Source organism: Alosa sapidissima, chromosome 14 (genome assembly GCF_018492685.1).
Source record: "Alosa sapidissima isolate fAloSap1 chromosome 14, fAloSap1.pri, whole genome shotgun sequence".
Taxonomy (NCBI): domain Eukaryota; kingdom Metazoa; phylum Chordata; class Actinopteri; order Clupeiformes; family Clupeidae; genus Alosa; species Alosa sapidissima.
The window spans coordinates 34,822,547-34,840,167 of record NC_055970.1 but is presented as its reverse complement, the minus strand read 5'-3'; the positions used below and the strand labels follow the sequence as shown (position 1 = coordinate 34,840,167).

Here is a 17,621-nt window from a genome sequence, read left to right as displayed (position 1 = left end):
CTCCTGGACCACCAACACAGCATCACTGGCGAAGAAAGCCCAGCAGCGCCTCTACTTCTTGCGCAAATTGAAGAAGGCAAGTGCCACGCCTCCTGTCATGACTACATTCTACAGAGGGACCATCGAGAGCATCGTCTCCAGCAGCATCACAGTGTGGGGCGGAAGCTGCACAGATCAGAACAGGAAGACCCTCCAGCGCACCGTTAACACAGCTAAGAGGATCATTGGAGCACCACTCCCCTCCCTGCAGGACATTTACACCACCCGCCTCACCCGCAAAGCACTAATGATTGTCAAGGATACAACCCACCCTGCACACGAACTGTTCAGCCTCCTGCCCTCTGGAAAGCGGTACAGGAGCCTCCGCTCCCGCACCACCAGACTGGCAAGTAGCTTCATCCACCAAGCAATCAGGATGCTGAACACTCTACCCACTCTCCCATCACTGACAGCCCCCCCCACCCACCAGCCAACCAGGAACCTAGGAAACTAGGATCCTGTCTACCAAACCCCCCCCCCCCCCCAACACCGCCATGTGGAACTGCACTGTGACTGCGCAGCCAAACGTGTTGCTGCTTCACATCAAGCCTGATATACTTGAATTACTACATACTGCATATCAATGTAAATATACAGGTCACACAAGCACAAGTTTAAACTTCATGTAACTGTTAAGACTATAGAAATATACAACACAACTACCTCTATTTTTTTTATATATATATATGTCCTATATTTCTATTTTGATACATACATGTTCTATATTTCAGTCTTGCACTTTAATTTAATGTTTATTGTCTATGGCTATGTCCATAGTATTTCTATGCCTGTATTTAAAGCATGTCTATGTCTGCATGGGAGAGTAAGAAACGAAATTTCAATTCTTTGTATGACCAGTGCATGTAAAGAATTTGACAATAAAAGCCGACTTGACTTGACTTGACTTGACCTGGCACAGAACCAGTTGAAAACCCCTGCACTAAACCATGCTTTACTTAAACCTAGCAGAGTATAGCCTACACGCATCTGCACTCGTCTATTATTTGAACTCATTGGCAAAGTGAAACTAACTCCTCCGTGGTGTCATAGTCAACGACAAAACAGTTATACATAGTTAATTACTTTCACTATTGACTGACAATGTGTTACCATCGAAAACATAGCATGAAAAAAGCAACACACAGCAATAATATAAAAAAAAGAGTATAAAACCTAAGGACTTTTATCCTGCAGAGGAGTTGCTGCTTACATCTCATGACAGTGCGTCTTCAGCTGTGAAGTTGAGTAAAATGCTATGCTTTTTAGATAGTGTAAGACAGCGATTTTTAGATAATGGGCCAAGATCACACCTTAGGTCGTTAATTGCCACATCCAAGCGCATTTTTCAATAAAAGCGACGCGCATGGCGAAAAATCAGAGTGGGAATACGTTTAAAAAATAAGAGTGTACGATAGGAATTGTAGTTTAAAAAATAAAGACTACACAACAAAGTGGAGACAATCCAAACCGAGCAGTAGCAAAGACAAAAACTCGAGGTTTATTGTAACGAATCCGGGAGTTGATGCAGCGCATACACTAGCACCACCGCCGTACAAACTCAAATACAAAATACAAATTGTCTTGCTTAAATACATTTCTAGTGATCCTCCTTTCATCGCCTCACGTGAGCCCTCTCTCCGGCCGTATCTTGTCTCGTGAGGCGCCGGCATTATGTGAAAGCAAGTAGCTCTCATCAATGATTGTGTCAAGAGAAGAACTGGTCAACAATGATTGATCGCCGCCATCATGTGGCATGACAAAAGGTCGCGCATGCACATGATTGACTAAAGGTCAATCAAAGGCTTTGGGTGGTGAAATAAAATAAATGATGACTAAAGGTTAATCAAAGTTTGGGTGGTGATTGAAATAAATGTTAAAATATATACATTCTGGAATTTCTCACTACATCACCTCCCATACACCGCTTTCACAAACTTTACAAAAATCAAACACAGGTTACATGAGGCATAACGATAAGAAAAAAATAGTAATAAATCACCTGTTTCGTTTGACCAAACAGAATCCATCACAGTCAACATAACATGCAAAGATGAACCATATAGAAACTTATGTAGATTTCCGGCATGAATGTCCGCAAAACATTTGCTAGTTGTACACAGTCCTGATGCTACGCACAGAGTACTTTGCGGTCTTGTATGGGAACGCAGTTGGAAAGATTTCTCCTGGCACACCCAGCATGTCTCGTTGTTTCCCGTGAGCGCTGCTCCAGCGCAGAACGCTATCTGGTACTTTTTGTTTTGCACCCATAAGCTATCTGCATTTGGTTTGCAATCTTTCCACCTTCTTCTTTCTTTGTTATCTGTTGCCAATTGGGATTCTTTTAAAGCGTTTTCGGATGTTACTTCTTCGGGTATCTGCAAATTTGGAAAGCTGTGCAGCGTATGGGAAAGTTCTAGGAACTCTGCTGGTATTGATCTCCCCCTCTCCACGGCCATCTTAGCAGCCGCGTCAGCTTTAGCGTTTCCCAGGCTAGGATTAGTTCGGCTACCTGGGCTGAAAGTTGTAGAGAGTGAGATTCAATTGTGTCATATTGAATTCACCACAGCGTAACCGCTCCACACCTCTCCATTCCCAGCACACATTGACGAACCATAAAAATACAATATTAGATCTGGGTTAGTTAGAGGTGTTTCAGAAATGTCAGTTCTTAGTTTAGTACACAGACACCTATCTCGCAACAGTCATGACTGTCACCATCCTTAGCCGTTGGCAACATTGTTGCCGGGTTGAGCGTAGTGCACCGTACAAGTAACCTGACCCTAGCCAGATGAATTTCGCTCCGCCTAGCTCCACTCATCCATCTGGAACCGATCTATTGAAGTGTTGCTTCAGAAGGCTGGGCCTAATCAAAAAATGCTTGCATATGATTGAATAAGCCACTTGTCTGTCATCTATTGACGTGCTACTTCAACCACTCACATCGAAGCCAACCCGTGACGCTAATAACAGTGTCACAGTCGCTTCTACACTATGTCACATCTATGAAACTCCCGCCCTGCGTCCTGATTGGCTGAACCATAAAGTCGGTTGCAGAAATCACTCTCAATGGAAGAGGTCCCAGATGGATGTGAGTGAAGCTAGGCGGAGCTATAGCGGAACGAAATTCATCTGGCTAGGGTCAGGTTACCGTACAAGATTAACATGAGATAAAGTCAAAAGAACATGCTGATAGGACAGGAGACAGGGTTCTGTTTTGCAATGGTTCTCTTCTTATCTTAGTGATAGATCATTTTCAGTTAGTTTAGGCAATTTCTCTTCTTCCTCTGCCCCTATAAAGTGTGGTGTTCCTCAGGGTTCCATTTTGGGCCCTCTTTTATTCTCTCTTTATATGCTACCCCTTGGCTCAATTTTTAATAAGTAGAACATTCAGTATCACTGCTATGCAGATGACACTCAGTTTTACCTGCCTGATGGCATTTGTTCATTGGAGAATATTTTTCTCCACGGTTTCAGTGATGTCAAACGCTGGATGGCAAGACATTTTCTTCAACTGAACGAAAGTAAAACTGATATAATTATTTTTGGCCCTCCAAGTGATGTTTCTATCATTGCAAAACTGAAGCCCTTTCTGTCCTTCTCCGATCTTGAAACTCTTATACATGCTTTCATAACATCTAGACTAGATTATTGTAATTCATTATATGCAGGCCTGACCCACTCCACTCTCAATAGACTTCAGCTAGTTCAAAATGCAGCAGCTAGATTATTATGTGGCTCTAAGAAACTCCTGTTAACCTGTGGAGCACAGAGTTAATTTAAAAAATTTACTTTTTGTCTTCAAAGCCCTCAGTGGTCTGGCACCTAGTTACATAGGTGACCTACTAATTCCGTACAGCGCTCCAAGATCACGTAGGTCTTCATCTCACAATCTTCTCTGTATCCCCAAATCACGCCTTAAAACCAAGGGTGATAGAGCCTTCTCTGTTGTTGCCCCCCAACTCTGGAATAGCCTCTCCAACCATTGACTGCTTTAAGTCTAACTTAAAGCAGTCAACCCCCCACACACACACACACTCTTTATGTTATTTTTGACTAATTTGTTTATTATTTTAATTATTTATTTTCTTATTTTTCTCCCATGTTATATTATTATTGTTGTTGTACCATTGTTTTATGTTTGTTTGTAAGCACTTTGGTTCACTTTGGTTCCAACTTTGGTTCAAGTTGTTTTTAAATGTGCTATAGAAATAAAGTTCACTTGACTTGACTTGGGATAAACCCTCTTGCCACTGGATCCAATTGCTTTGATACGTATGCCACAGGTCTGTACTGACCGACATGGCTTCGTGTTAACACTACGGACACGTAGCCCGATTTCTCGCATACAAATAAATGGAATGCCAAATCATAATTTGGCAGTCCCATCGCAGAGGCTGATGCCAATTCGTTTTTCAAATCCACAAAAGCATTTTTGCATTCGTCAGTCAATGTCAGTTTGTCAGTCAGATTTTTGCATGCATTTGCGCAAGCCTGTAACGGCTTGGCTCTCTCCGCGTAGTTTAGGATCCAGGCTGTGCAGTAGCCGACCATGCCCACCGGAACAACTGAGTAAATACTTTCCCTTTCCTGAGGAGACAGAGTTACCATCTTCCTTTGTTGTATTGGCTCAGGTTGTACAAAAATAGGTCTTTATGCTGGCTTCACTGTTAAGGAGCCATGTTTTTGTAAGAAGTATATGTTTTGTGTAGCTGAATGAAATAAGTGTGGGGTGTGATGCACCGTGCCCAATTATTCTCATTCACACACTCTTTTACCCACGGCCCAATATCACTCCATTCACCCTTTGTCTTAGCCAACGCCACATGCGGATAAGAGTCGGCATGGGCGAACAAATCTTTCAATTCTGGTGGTAAATCCACTACTCCAGCAGAGTAATGCTTGTTGGTACACCAACAATGTCAATAGTCAATTTTTCTCCTACTTGGTACCAATTTTCTAAATACTCCGGAGGTGGAATTTCAGTAAAGTTTGCCATTATACAATGTAAATACTCAGGTGTCTGTTTCTCCTGGTGTCGGCATTGGTGATTCAAGTATAAGTTTAAGTATATATACTCTTTTGATCCCGTGAGGGAAATTTGGTCTCTGCATTTATCCCAATCCGTGAATTAGTGAAACACACTCAGCACACAGTGAACACACAGTGAGGTGAAGCACACACTAATCCCAGCACAGTGAGCTACCTGCAACAACAGCGGCGCTCGGGGAGCAGTGAGGGGTTAGGTGCCTTGCTCAAGGGCATTTCATCCGTGCCTACTGGTTGGGCTTCGAACCGGCAACCCTCCGGTTACAAGTCCGAAGTGCTAACCAATAGGCCACGGCTTCCCTCAAACACACTATTGGGGGATTTACACTCATAACCTATCCATTTGGGGCGTAATTTCTGACAAAATAACATAATGGGGCCCTCTAATCCCACCCTTCCCGCTGTCAATGTGATGGTGAGATTTAACTTACATAATAAACAAATTTTCGGGGCAAACTCTGGAGAGGAGAAATGAATGTTGTAATGTACAATGTTCATATCCCAACGTTAGTGGCTTAGACAAAATCTTTGATATGAACTGACCCGATGCTCCTGCCACTGCCCTTTTTCCCATTGTGCTAATATCCAGTATCAACCAGCTCCAGTATCAACCAAAAAGAAACTAATTCTCTGTTTACAGAAATAGATAGTTTGGGGTGTGTCGGATTTGATGTGAGTTGAGGGTACAGTTCAAAAAGTAAGTCTAAAGTGTCATTCTCAGGACCCGGCGACTCTTGAATCTCCTTATCCTATGCACGGTTTGTGTTCTGAGTCCACACAGGACCACGTCCACGCTGCTGTGATGAAGATCCACCATTTTGTGCCTGTCCTGCTTTGCAGTAGCGTGCCCGGTGCCCTTTCTGGTTACACTCGTAACATATGGTGTCAGGGCAGTTGCGCGTGCCAAATGCCCCGGCTGGCTACACAACCTGCACCTGTCACTCTGATTGCCATTACTTCTTCCCTTGTGTCTTCTGTTCCCCATTCTACCACCTCTCCGCCCATTATTCTGCTCTGATAAAAGTTCTTGTAAGCGCCGCTGGACGCGAGCATGGGGAAGAGGGGCTGACAGTGAGTGGGGGTGGTGGTGGTGGTAGTGACTGGGCATGGCTTGCGAGCGCAGGCACGGGCTGGGTGGCAGGCAAGGGGGAATAGAGAGGTATCCAGGAATCGTCATAATTAGGGGGTCTTCGTCTGCTTTCTAAGGGAGGAGCTGTCGGTTCCACTGCTTGTCGTTGCTGCACATACACTTCAGCATCATGCTGAGATACCCTTGGTGCAGCCACTCGCTCTCTCTCATCTGCACGGAAATGTCCCTCTCTACTCTGCTTCTCTCTCTGTCCATAGTTCTTTTTCTTTCCCTCGCTCTCTTTAAATTGTCGGTTCAATGCTTCTTGTTCCCATTTATCAAACAATTTAGGTTTAAAGGGTTTACCTTTCGATTCCATCATATCTCTACATTCACTTAGGTGATTAAAATAAATGTTAAAATATATACATTCTAGAATTTCTCACTACAGTGTCATGATAACAATGAGCTTTAGATGAGTTTCAGATCGCCAAGATAGAACCCTTACAGTTATTTCGTTACCCTTTCATGCATCTGCTGAGAAAACATATAGATCGCCAACAGACCTTGAAAGTTTTAGATGTTGCATGGAAACGTAGCCTATTGCTCACTTTCACTTTCAATGATAGTGAACAACCTACTCACAGAATGATATGAAAGACGTGATTCAAAGATCAAAACTCCTTGCCACTGTCATTATATTTTTGCAGCGGTCATTATAGCAAAGATCCTTGATTTACTGACCAAGATACGTAACGTAATACATTCGCTCCGCTTCAACACTATTACGGAGCCAAGGATGTCATTGCAAGATATTTTTGTATATCGAGAACATTTTACTAGATTGTGGTCTCATTTTACTTGAATGAGTAGTTTTTAGTAATTTAGTAAAATGTGCGCACGATTTATATGAGTCAGCTAGGAGATTAGGGTAGCCAAAAGAAGCTACAGCGAGAAGCTAAAAAACTGCCTCTCTGCTAATGACCCGGCAAAAGTTTGGCTTGCAACCGGTCACAAATTACAACAGACCATGCCCCCATCCTGAAGAAAATCCCAAACTGGCTGATGACCTGCATGACTTTTATTGCAGGTTTGAAAAGTACCCATTATCACACCCCTCACGCACAATAGCCCCCCCCCAACTGCATTAACAATCTGCGAGAAGGATGTGTGCCGGCTCTTTCAGAAGCAGAAGATCCAGAAGGCTCCAGGACCTGATGGTGTGTCCCCTCTTGTCTGCGTATCTGTGCTGAACAGCTGGCGCCAATCTTCACGCAGATCTTTAACCAGTCCCTGGAGCTGTGTGAAGTGCCCTCCTGCTTTAAACGCTTCACCATCATCCCAGTCCCCAAAAAATCCTCCATCACAGGATTAAATGACTACAGACCCGTTGCCCTGATGTCTGTGGTCTTGAAATCCTTTGAAAGACTGGTGTTGAGCCATCTGATGGACATAACAGGACCCCTGCTGGACCCCCTGCAGTTTGCCTACAGGGGAAACAGGTCGGCAGATGATGGCGTCAATATGGGACTGCAATTCATCCTGCAACACCTTGACTCCCCAGGGATGTATGCCAGAATCCTGTTTGTGGACTTTAGCTTGGCGTTCAACACCATTATGCCTGAACTCCTATATCAGAAGCTCACCCAGTTCTCAGTGCCTGCCTCTACCTGTCAGTGGATCATCAGCTTTCTGACTGACGGGCAGCAGCAGGTCAGACTGGGGAGCATCTCATCCAAAACCCGGTCCATCAGTACAGGCGCCCCACAGGGTTGTGTCCTTTCCCCTCTGCTCTTCTCGCTCTACACTAATGACTGCACCTCCTGTTTTTGTAATGTTTCATACAGTGATGCAGGTCTACTGCTGTGAATAGGCCAAATACAACTTTGATAATTTCTATAGCCTACTACTGTATAGTTAACTTTGGCCTTGGTACCCTGATATGTGGCCTTTGTGCCCCCCACCAAATATGCCCAACTGAAGGCCAACTGGCCTTGCCCCTAAAATGGTGAAATTGTGTGTGTGTGTGTGTGTGTGCACCTGAATAACAGATGGAACCTCGGCAGCCTGTGTAGGTGAAGTAAGGAGATGGAGACATGGCTCATACACCCTACTTCATGACTCTGAGAGTAGCAGGGAGTTTGGGCTGGACCTGCTTCTCACCCTTGGATGCTTTGGTAACATTGCACTTATGCGTATGTATATTTTCTGTATATTATTACAGGATTTTTGTCTGCATATGTATCTTTGACAGTGTTGACTTGCACATGTGCTTAGGCTGGCAGCAGGATTCGGGGGGTTTCACTTCCTACATTGCTCATGGAGAAGATGAGGAGGTAAGTGTTCTTGCCCTTAACAGTTCTGGCTGCAGAGTGCACATGTGCAGATATCACATGCCTCATGCTACTATTGTCTTAAAATGCAGTTCATAAACATGTCACTATAGCAGTATATCCTCATTATTTAATTATTTGTTAGTTTATCAACATTTCAATACTTAATGCTACAAACCTAATATTTGTATTGATGTTGTTGAACTTTTAAACCTTTTCCCCACCATAAATCTATTGACTTATAAAATAATAATTTAAAGACAATATAAAGCTAGAAATGCATTTTCAAGATTCCAGAGAGTTATTTGTCGCATTTCTTGTTATTACACTACACTGTATACAACTAGCAGTGTGTAGCAGCCCTTGGATCCAAAAAGAGAGAGTCTCGACTGATGCATAAGGTGTCCTTTTTTTAGTTCGCCAAACCAGCATGACGTTCAACTTTTCACCTTGAGCACCGTGAAAACTGTATTGAAAACATACATACTAACATTTCACACACTTGTTTTCATGGATACAAACATCAATACGTGAACAAACATTTAGGGTGACAAACATTAATTACACAGCAAAACAGACCATACCTATGTGCAAACAATTTCTGAACAACTATGAATGAAAACGTATCATACCTCGCTGCGCTCACCAAGGAATGCAAAACAATATACGATAGTCCTTTCTTCCGTCATGAAACGGGCGTCAAGTTCTTTAAGTTCATGAATGAAACACAAAACCTCAGATAAAAATCCTGTAGGCCCAAACACAGCTGTGTACCACTCACGGCCATCAGATACCTTATCTTCCCATGTGCAAACTACGGTGCCACCAAAGGGACAAACATTCACACAGGGTCAATCACATACAAATAACATTAAAGCACATACAAAATATAGAATTCATTTCAAATAAATTACAAACATTTACACATATTTTACCAATAACCCAACCTATACTTATTTCATTAAATCAACAGCATACATTAAAACTCCAAAGTGGTCCTTTACACAGTGAAATGTAAACTTTGTCGACTCCATAACTACAAAATGCATAATAAAATAGAAAGAAAGAAAAGGGAGAAAAAGGCTCATATTAAAAATGATAAAGTAACATGAATAATACTGACAATATGTACTGAAATCCAGATATCTATATTCAGAAGTATAAATTCTACAGATAATATTAATAATAGGCACACTAAGAATAACAAATTGGAACAAATGCATCATTTATGGCCTAAAGCCAGGGTGCGATTTGTTTGGGGGGGGGGGGGGGCGGTCTTGATATCCTCCCCTCTCCTTAATTATTTTCATTATTGGGGGGGACAACATTTATCCCCCTCTGCCCCTGCTACTTCATATTTAAAGCGCTGCAATGTGAGAGGCTCTAGTGCATAATAATCTGACATCAGAAACACACTGTCACTGTCAGCGCTCGTGCTGCTGGCACAGTAGCTGTGTGATGACTGGTTAATTTGGCCTTGATCGTGCAGGACATTTCAGAATGTCGACTGTGTAACCAATCATAAATGGCTAATTTCAATGAAAACGTTAGCTGGACAAATGAAAGAAAGCGAGAAGGATTCAGAGCAGCATATCGTCATATTTTAGAACCTTCAAAATCAGATAACTGATGCAACTGAGATGGAGGACAACTCTACATAGAGTAGAACATATTGTCCGAAGCAACTTACATGTGAGGAGATATTTGCTGAATGTCACAAAAAGTGTTACATATTAGAAATGGCTTGGCATCGCTTATTTAATTGCTCTCTAACAAACTACCTGTAGTTTGTGGAGGACGAACAAGAAACCACGTTTGATAGATAGGCCTAGTAGACAAATAACTTTCAAAAATAATCTGTACCGCCAAAACGAATGTTGGTGGCTATTTAAACTTTCTAGCGGGTGTTTTAAGAGCTGCAAGAAATAGAGGCTTCATGGTCATGGCCCATGGTTCGTAAATTATTTTCATAAAACTCCAAGTTCCCCCATCATAACTTCACTCTCCAAACTCTTCACTGCACTGTAGGCAATTAATTGACAGCATTACAGTAGGCTATTTATTTTCTGTACAATAAACACATTTATTTTTTCAACTTTTGCAATATTACACACTTGGCTACGGAACGCAAATCTGCAGGAGAGAGAATGCACGTAGTACAGTACGTAGCTTACGCAGCGATTACAAAATGTGTAGGCTATTTGGTTACCAACAAAAAATGATAGCCAATTCACTAACTCAAGACATCAATTCCATTCAACGTTTTATTACACAACAAAAACTGAAAGGATGGAGGCAGCAAAGGTAGAGGAGTCATTTCAGGCAAGAACAAGATAAAATGTATAGACTATGCTTGTCAAAATGTACCCTAAGCATTAGATGAGCTGATTATCATACCTTTAAACACTCGCTGTTTAAAGTCAACAGTAAACTAAAACTAAACTAAAGGTAAATGTTCAAAGGTGGCCAAATTAATGTAGGCTATTGTGAGCCATGAATTACTAGGCTTTATACTAACTATATATACTAACTTATTTAAAATCATTCTTTTTCACAAATCACACCCTGCCTAAAGCATTATTGTGGCAGGCATGTCCTGGAGGAAAAGAGCCTGAGTGTCTCAGTTTTGGCCATTAGACTACTGAAGAGCTTTATATATTCATATTCAATTACTCTGCATCAGTAGGGAATACAGTACCCCCCAGAAGTATTGGTTTAATTTAATTGGGGGCCAAGCAGCGAAGCTGCGAAGGCACCCATTGTGTTTCTACCTTTTCCTATTATTGGGGGCCAAGCAGCGAAGCTGCGAAGGCACCCATTAAGTTATTAGCTTTTCCTGACATTGGAGTCTATGGCAGCCCATAGAATGCCTGGCTAAAAAGTTCAGATTTTTTGGCAGAAAGTTTCGGGACACTCCACTGACCACTCACACTTATTTACAGACCTCTAAACCCAGCCATCTAGCGCCACCAACAGGTCAAAATCTGGCCGAAAATTGAATCGCTCGGTCTAAAGTTATGAAATTTGGTACACTGATTCAGCACTGTCCCATGATCACTCTCACCAATTTACAGAACTATGCCCAACACTCTAGCGCCACCAATGGGTCAAAACTGGATTGCATTAACGCATGTGACCATTGAACGGTGCATCCGATTTTCACAAATCAGGCACTGTTTGAATCCCTGGACTGACCTAAGTTCAATGACTCCTATTACGTCACTTTCCGCCATATTGGACCTCCGCCATATTGGATTTAGTCCAAACTCTACGAAAAGTTTCAGCGGTTACAAATTTCATCCGATTTTCACAGAACTTGGCAGAGATGATCTTCAGCCCGAGCCGCACAAACGATACTTGTCAGATTTTTCAATTTCCTTTTTGTTTGCCCGTGACAGCCAATCAAATATGGTGATGAAGCCGCCAAACAGGAAGTGGACTAACATCTCCGTGACGCTTTGAGTTAACATAACAAAACTCGATACCATTAGTCAGGACACTGTCCCAATCACTCACAGAAATTTTTATGCATATACATTGAACACTCTAGCGCCACCACCAGTTCAATGCTGCACATGCGTTCATGCACGTGATCCTTGACTCTTTTGTCTGATTTTCACAATTGAGGTAGCGTCTTAATCCTTGGAACATCCCGAGTTCATCGACCCCTATCCCATCACTTTCCGCCATATTGGACCTCCGCCATATTGGATTTGGTCCAAACACTACGAAAAGTTTCAGCGGTTACAAATTTCATCCGATTTTCACAAAACTTGGCGGAGATGATCTTCAGACCGAGCCGCACAAACAATACTTGTCAGATTTTTTAATTTCAAGTTTATTTGCCCGTGACAGCCAATCACACATGGCGACAATGCCGCCTTACCGGAAGTGGGCTAACATCTCGGCTATGCTTTAATGTATGAAGTCCAAACTTGGTACAGGGACTTGGTATCTGATTGTGAGGACGCACTACGAAATTGGCATCATGTGGCCTCTATAGGGGGCGCTGTAATACAGGAAGTGAGCTTGTATCTCAGCAACGCTTCGGAGTAAAAAGTCCAAACTTGGTATAAGGACCTGTTACCTGATTATGATGACGCACTAGGAAATTGGAATCATTTGGCCTCTATAGGGGGCGCTGCAATACTGGAAGTGAGCTCCTATCTTAGCAACGCTTTGATGTATGAAGTCCAAACTTGGTACAGGGACTTGGTACCTCATTGTGAGGACACAGTAGGAAATTGGCATCATTTGGCCTCTATAGGGGGCGCTGTAATACAAGAAGTGGGCTCATATCTCAGCAACGCTTCGTTGTATGAAGTCCAAACTTGATACATGGACATATTAGCTGATTGTGAGGACGTGCAAGGAAAGTGGTCTCATTTGACCTCTAAGGGTGCTGTAATAAAGAAAGTTAGCTCACATCTCAGCAACACTTTGATGTATGAAGTCCAAACTTGGTAGAGGGACATGGTAGCTGATTGTGAGAACGCACAAGGACATTGGTGTAATTTGGCCTCTAGGGGCGCTGTAACAAAGTAAATAAGCTTATTTCTCAGCCATTCTTTATCCAATGGCAATCAAACTTGCTGTGAGTGCTTGCTCATGGCATGGCAATGCCATTCCTGCTATAGCGCACTGCTTGGCCCCCGCATTGCTGCTTGCAGCTATATTTTTATTCAACATCTTTGCTCTGCCATTGAAGTCTATGGCAGCCCATAGAACCGTCTGGTAAAAAGTTGGGAAATTTGGCACACTAATTAGGCAAAGTCCCATGATTAATTTCACCAAGATTCAAGTTGGCACCTCGAGCGCTCTAGCGCCACCAACAGGCCAAAGTTGAACTTGCGTTCATGCACGTAACTTCTGACCCATTGACCCTATTGTCAAAAATGAGGTATTGTTAGAATCCTTGGACCAAGCAGAGTTCAATGCACCCTGTGTCGTCATTTTCCGCCATGACGGATTTTCCGCCATGACGGATTTCATCAAAAACACTAAAAAGTCTTCAAAGGTCACACATTTTGTCTTAGTACATGGACTCAGGACCCAATTAGGGGGACGCTCATGAAATCTGGTGACCTTTGACCTCTAGGGGGCGCTGCAATTAAGAAACATGCCTTTTGGCCTGTAGCTGCTTTTGTGCATAGAATTAAAACTCACTAGTGGTGTCTGATAATACTGTTGGAGTTCCTAAGGCCGACCCAGGCCAACTTGTGATGTCATCGTAATTGATTTGGCCGCCATATTGGATTTAATCAAAAACACGTACAAGTTTTCGCAGGTCACAAATTTCAGCGGATCCTCACCAAAATCGGCAGAGACCATCTTCAGACCATGCCTTATCAGTGCATTGCTTTCTGGAACAATTGACAGAAGCATTTGGCTGTAACAGCCAATCGAAATTTGCGGCGAAGCCGCCAAACAGGAAGTGAGCTCATATCTCAGCAACCTTTGCATGTATCAAAGCCAAACTGGGTGCATGGACTCAGGACCCAATCAGGGGGACACTCAATAAATCTGGTGACCTTTGACCTCTAGGGGGCGCTGTAATTATGAAACATGCCTTTAGGCCTGTAGCTGCTGTTGTGTTTGGAATTAAAATGTACTAGTGGTGTCTGGTAATACTGTTGGAGGTCCTTAGGCCGACCCAGGCCAACTTGTGATGTCATCGTAATTGATTCGGCCGCCATGTTAGATTTAATCAAAAACATCAAAAAGTTTTCACAGGTGGCAAATTTCATCTGATCTTCACCAACATTGGCACAGACCATCTTCAGACCATATCCTATCAATATATTGCTCTCTGGAACAATTGACAAAAGCATTCGCCCGTAACAGCCAATCGAAATTGGTGGCGAAGCCGCCAAACAGGAAGTGAGTTCATATCTTAGCAACCCTGGCATGTATCATAACCAAACTTACTACATATATTCATGACCCCATTAGGAGGACGCTCAAAAAAATTGGTGACCTTTGACCTGTAGGGGGTGCTGCAATTAGCAATATTGCATTTTGATCTGTAGTTGCTGATGTGTTTTATCAATCTTTTATTTTTTGATGTGAAACTGATGACAACATGTTCCATTCAGTTAATTCTAATGCGTGCGTGCAAGGGCAGGGCAGGGCAGGACGGGGTGGGACGGGCTAGGGTGATTAGGTGGGGGCGGCTGGCTGGCGGAGGCGGTGGCAACACTCAGCCCTGTTTCAGCCCTGTTGATCCCGGGTGTCTGCCGAGTTCTATCTTGTCACCTTGGCTACTCCGGCCTATTCTGCTTGGCCCCCCTCATTGCTGCTTGCAGCTATATTTATTATTAAAGTTGACTAAAAACCAGTATAAAAATAATTTGTGGGTGATTTATTGTAATCTCACAATGAAAACAGTGAAAACAGAAAACAGATTTTTACCTTTACATGAGTAAAAATCCATCTTTGAAGGGAAGCAAAAAAAAATTTGAGAAAAAGGAAAATTGTATAAGGAAAAAAATATTTTTAATAAAAACACGTCGCTCACTATTAATGGCACCCCTACTTGTAATACCTTCGTAAGCCTCCCTTTGCCAATAAAACAGCTTGTAATATTCTCCTATGACACCTCATAAAGTCTGAGATTACAAGGGATTTAAGACCATTCATCTTTACAAAATCTCCCCAGATCGTCCAGACTCCTAGGTCCACACTTATGCATTATCCTCTTTGACTCACCCCACTGTTTTTCTATGGTGTTTAGATCAGGGGACCCAGATGGCAATGGCCGAAGCTCGATTTTGTGTTCAGTAAACCATATTTGTTTTGATCTGGGCATTTGTTTTGGTATATTGACCTGATAAATGATCCAATCATGACCCACTTTTAGTGTCTTGGTAGAGAGTGACAGATTTCCTTTGAAGTTTTTCTTTGTGTTCATGATACCATGCACCTTAATTAGGTTCCCAAGGCCTTTGGGAATAAAAACAGTCTCACAATAGCACAGCCCCTCCACCATAATTCTTATTAGGCATGGGGTTCTTTTCAGTGTAGTCCCCCTTTATTTTCATACCTTAGTAAAAAAGAAAGTCATGAACTACTTCGGAAAGTTCACAGAAACTCTGTTTAACTTAAATAAGTTGACAGATAGGAAAATGCTTCTGTTTGGTTTTGTATATAAGATTTTTCTAGGGGTGCCAATAATTGTGAGCAACGTGTTTTTCATTAAACATATTTATTTCTTTATGAGATATCCCTTTTTCTCAGAATAAATTTGCTTCCCTTCTGTGTGCTAATCATTCCTCATTGTTTTCATTGTGAGAGAACAATAAATCACCAAAAGATTATTTTAAATACCTATTTTTAGTCAACTTTACCAAAGGTGCCAGTAAATCTGTAGGGTACTGTACAAGATGCTGTGGGTGCTTGTAGCCATGTGTCTGATGTAATAGCATCAACTCTGTCCTGATGAGCTGCTTGGCCTCTCATCGCTCCTTGCAGCTATACTATTACCATAACCATATCCATAACCATTATTAATGTGTGTTTGTATCTTTAGCTCTTGACAGTGATTCCTGAGGACAACTCTCTGGCATTGGTCTACAGGGACACAGATACTCTGAAGTTTGTCAAATATGTTAATGACAGAAGCTCTTCCCACAACCACCAGGAGCCACCAGGAACGTTTTATGACTTCTCATTTGTTTATTATGAGTAAATATGATGTTGAAATAATGGTTTGAAATGTTGCTCATTTCAAGTATTAATGGTCAACTAGTGAGGTATAAAATGTCTGGACTTTGTACTCGCAAACATCCTCCATTCTGTATCTCCCATACTGTTTGCCCTTAGTCAAAGCAGATATAAAGTTGTTTAATGTAATGTATGTCCAGTTCAAACTGAAGTAGCCATACTGCATTTAGTGCTTTGAACTCAGACACCACTTTGCCACATTGTAATGTTGTACATAAAAGCAGTCCCCTATTCCATTTACAAATTAGTATGGGTTTTTCCTCTTTTCTGTGTGTTAATCATGGCCATTGTCAAGTCCAGTTTTCATTGTTGATTCTAATTTTATGTGTTTCTCTACAGACATTCTCTAATATGAATGGCCATTATTATAAACTCAATCAGAAATTTGAATTTGAAGATTCCAATGGGCTCAACCATCCACAACGTGACATATCGTAGGTCTTGTAATGGACCAGGTTGCTATAGCTTTTCATTTTTTCAAAATGTTTTCAATTGGGCTTGTCCGCAAACACCACCGCGGCCATATTGTTGATCTTACATTCCAGTTCTATAGGCTACAGTCTATGTGACAGTCACCTGCAGCGCGTAGATTTGAGCTGAGCAGAGCACAGTAGCCACAGTAACAGCTCCATCTTGTCAATATCAAAAGAAGATTAATTTAATTGTTGTGGACCCATATCTAATAGACTTAATAGCATTAAGATAAAAATCCGTCATTATTGTCAGCTGTAACTTACCCCGATATTTATAGCCTAACTGCTTTGTTCATACATCGGCACACGTCGCAGGAGCTGAAGTTCAAGTCGCTTGAGTTAAGGTCGGCGAACTTCTTATATTTGTTCCACCAATGACATCGTCTAACATTGCCATGATCTTTGAGAATAAAGCTGCATCTCATTGGACTGCAACTGTATCTTGCGTTTGCCTGTTGCTCACAACCTGCAGCCAAGGACTTTGCTTAAGTAGTTTAAAGTGGGTTAGCCAGTGATCATTCCTGTCTGATAACTTCTACAGGAGGAACTGCAACTATGGTCTGGATCCGAGGCAGAGTTTGTTCCTACTATTTGCCACTTGCCGTGCATAGCCTAAAACGAGCTGAGAAGGGCACACCACCAATAAATATATTAACCTAGGCTACTGTAAAACCTAACCTAGCAATGCTATCTATGCAAATACAAAATGTCCAAAGGTAATCTATGGTAGGCGACTACATCAGACTACTGCGTATGTCTCATAGCTCATCTCGGCTTGGCCCCTGCACTTAGAAATCTGGCGCTAGTTAGCCGATGCTACCAACAGTTTTTCAATGGGGGTGCCTCGGGCATCAGCCTAGCCAAGCAAATAAATCACTGTTTTACACCATTTACGAGGCTCAAAGTAGCTCCTTACTTCATTGCTAGACTTCCGAGGGC

The 17,621-nt window shown here is 42.2% G+C and overlaps 1 protein-coding gene across 2 annotated transcripts in view; it reads left to right on the top strand.

The window, feature by feature from the left end:
• The window catches only part of ogfod1 (2-oxoglutarate and iron-dependent oxygenase domain containing 1), a 90,433-nt gene extending 73,984 nt beyond the window's left edge, over positions 1–16,449 (top strand). The window contains exons 11-13 of one of the 2 annotated variants that reach the window (XM_042061057.1): positions 8,206–8,349; positions 8,432–8,490; positions 16,016–16,449. In XM_042061057.1, coding sequence (XP_041916991.1) covers positions 8,206–8,349; positions 8,432–8,490; positions 16,016–16,174 — 362 coding nt within the window. In that variant the 3' untranslated portion in view covers positions 16,175–16,449. The remainder of the gene's footprint in view (positions 1–8,205; positions 8,350–8,431; positions 8,491–16,015) is intronic. The other variant, XM_042061058.1, reaches the window with a different exon arrangement.
• The last annotated feature ends 1,172 nt before the right edge of the window (positions 16,450–17,621 follow it).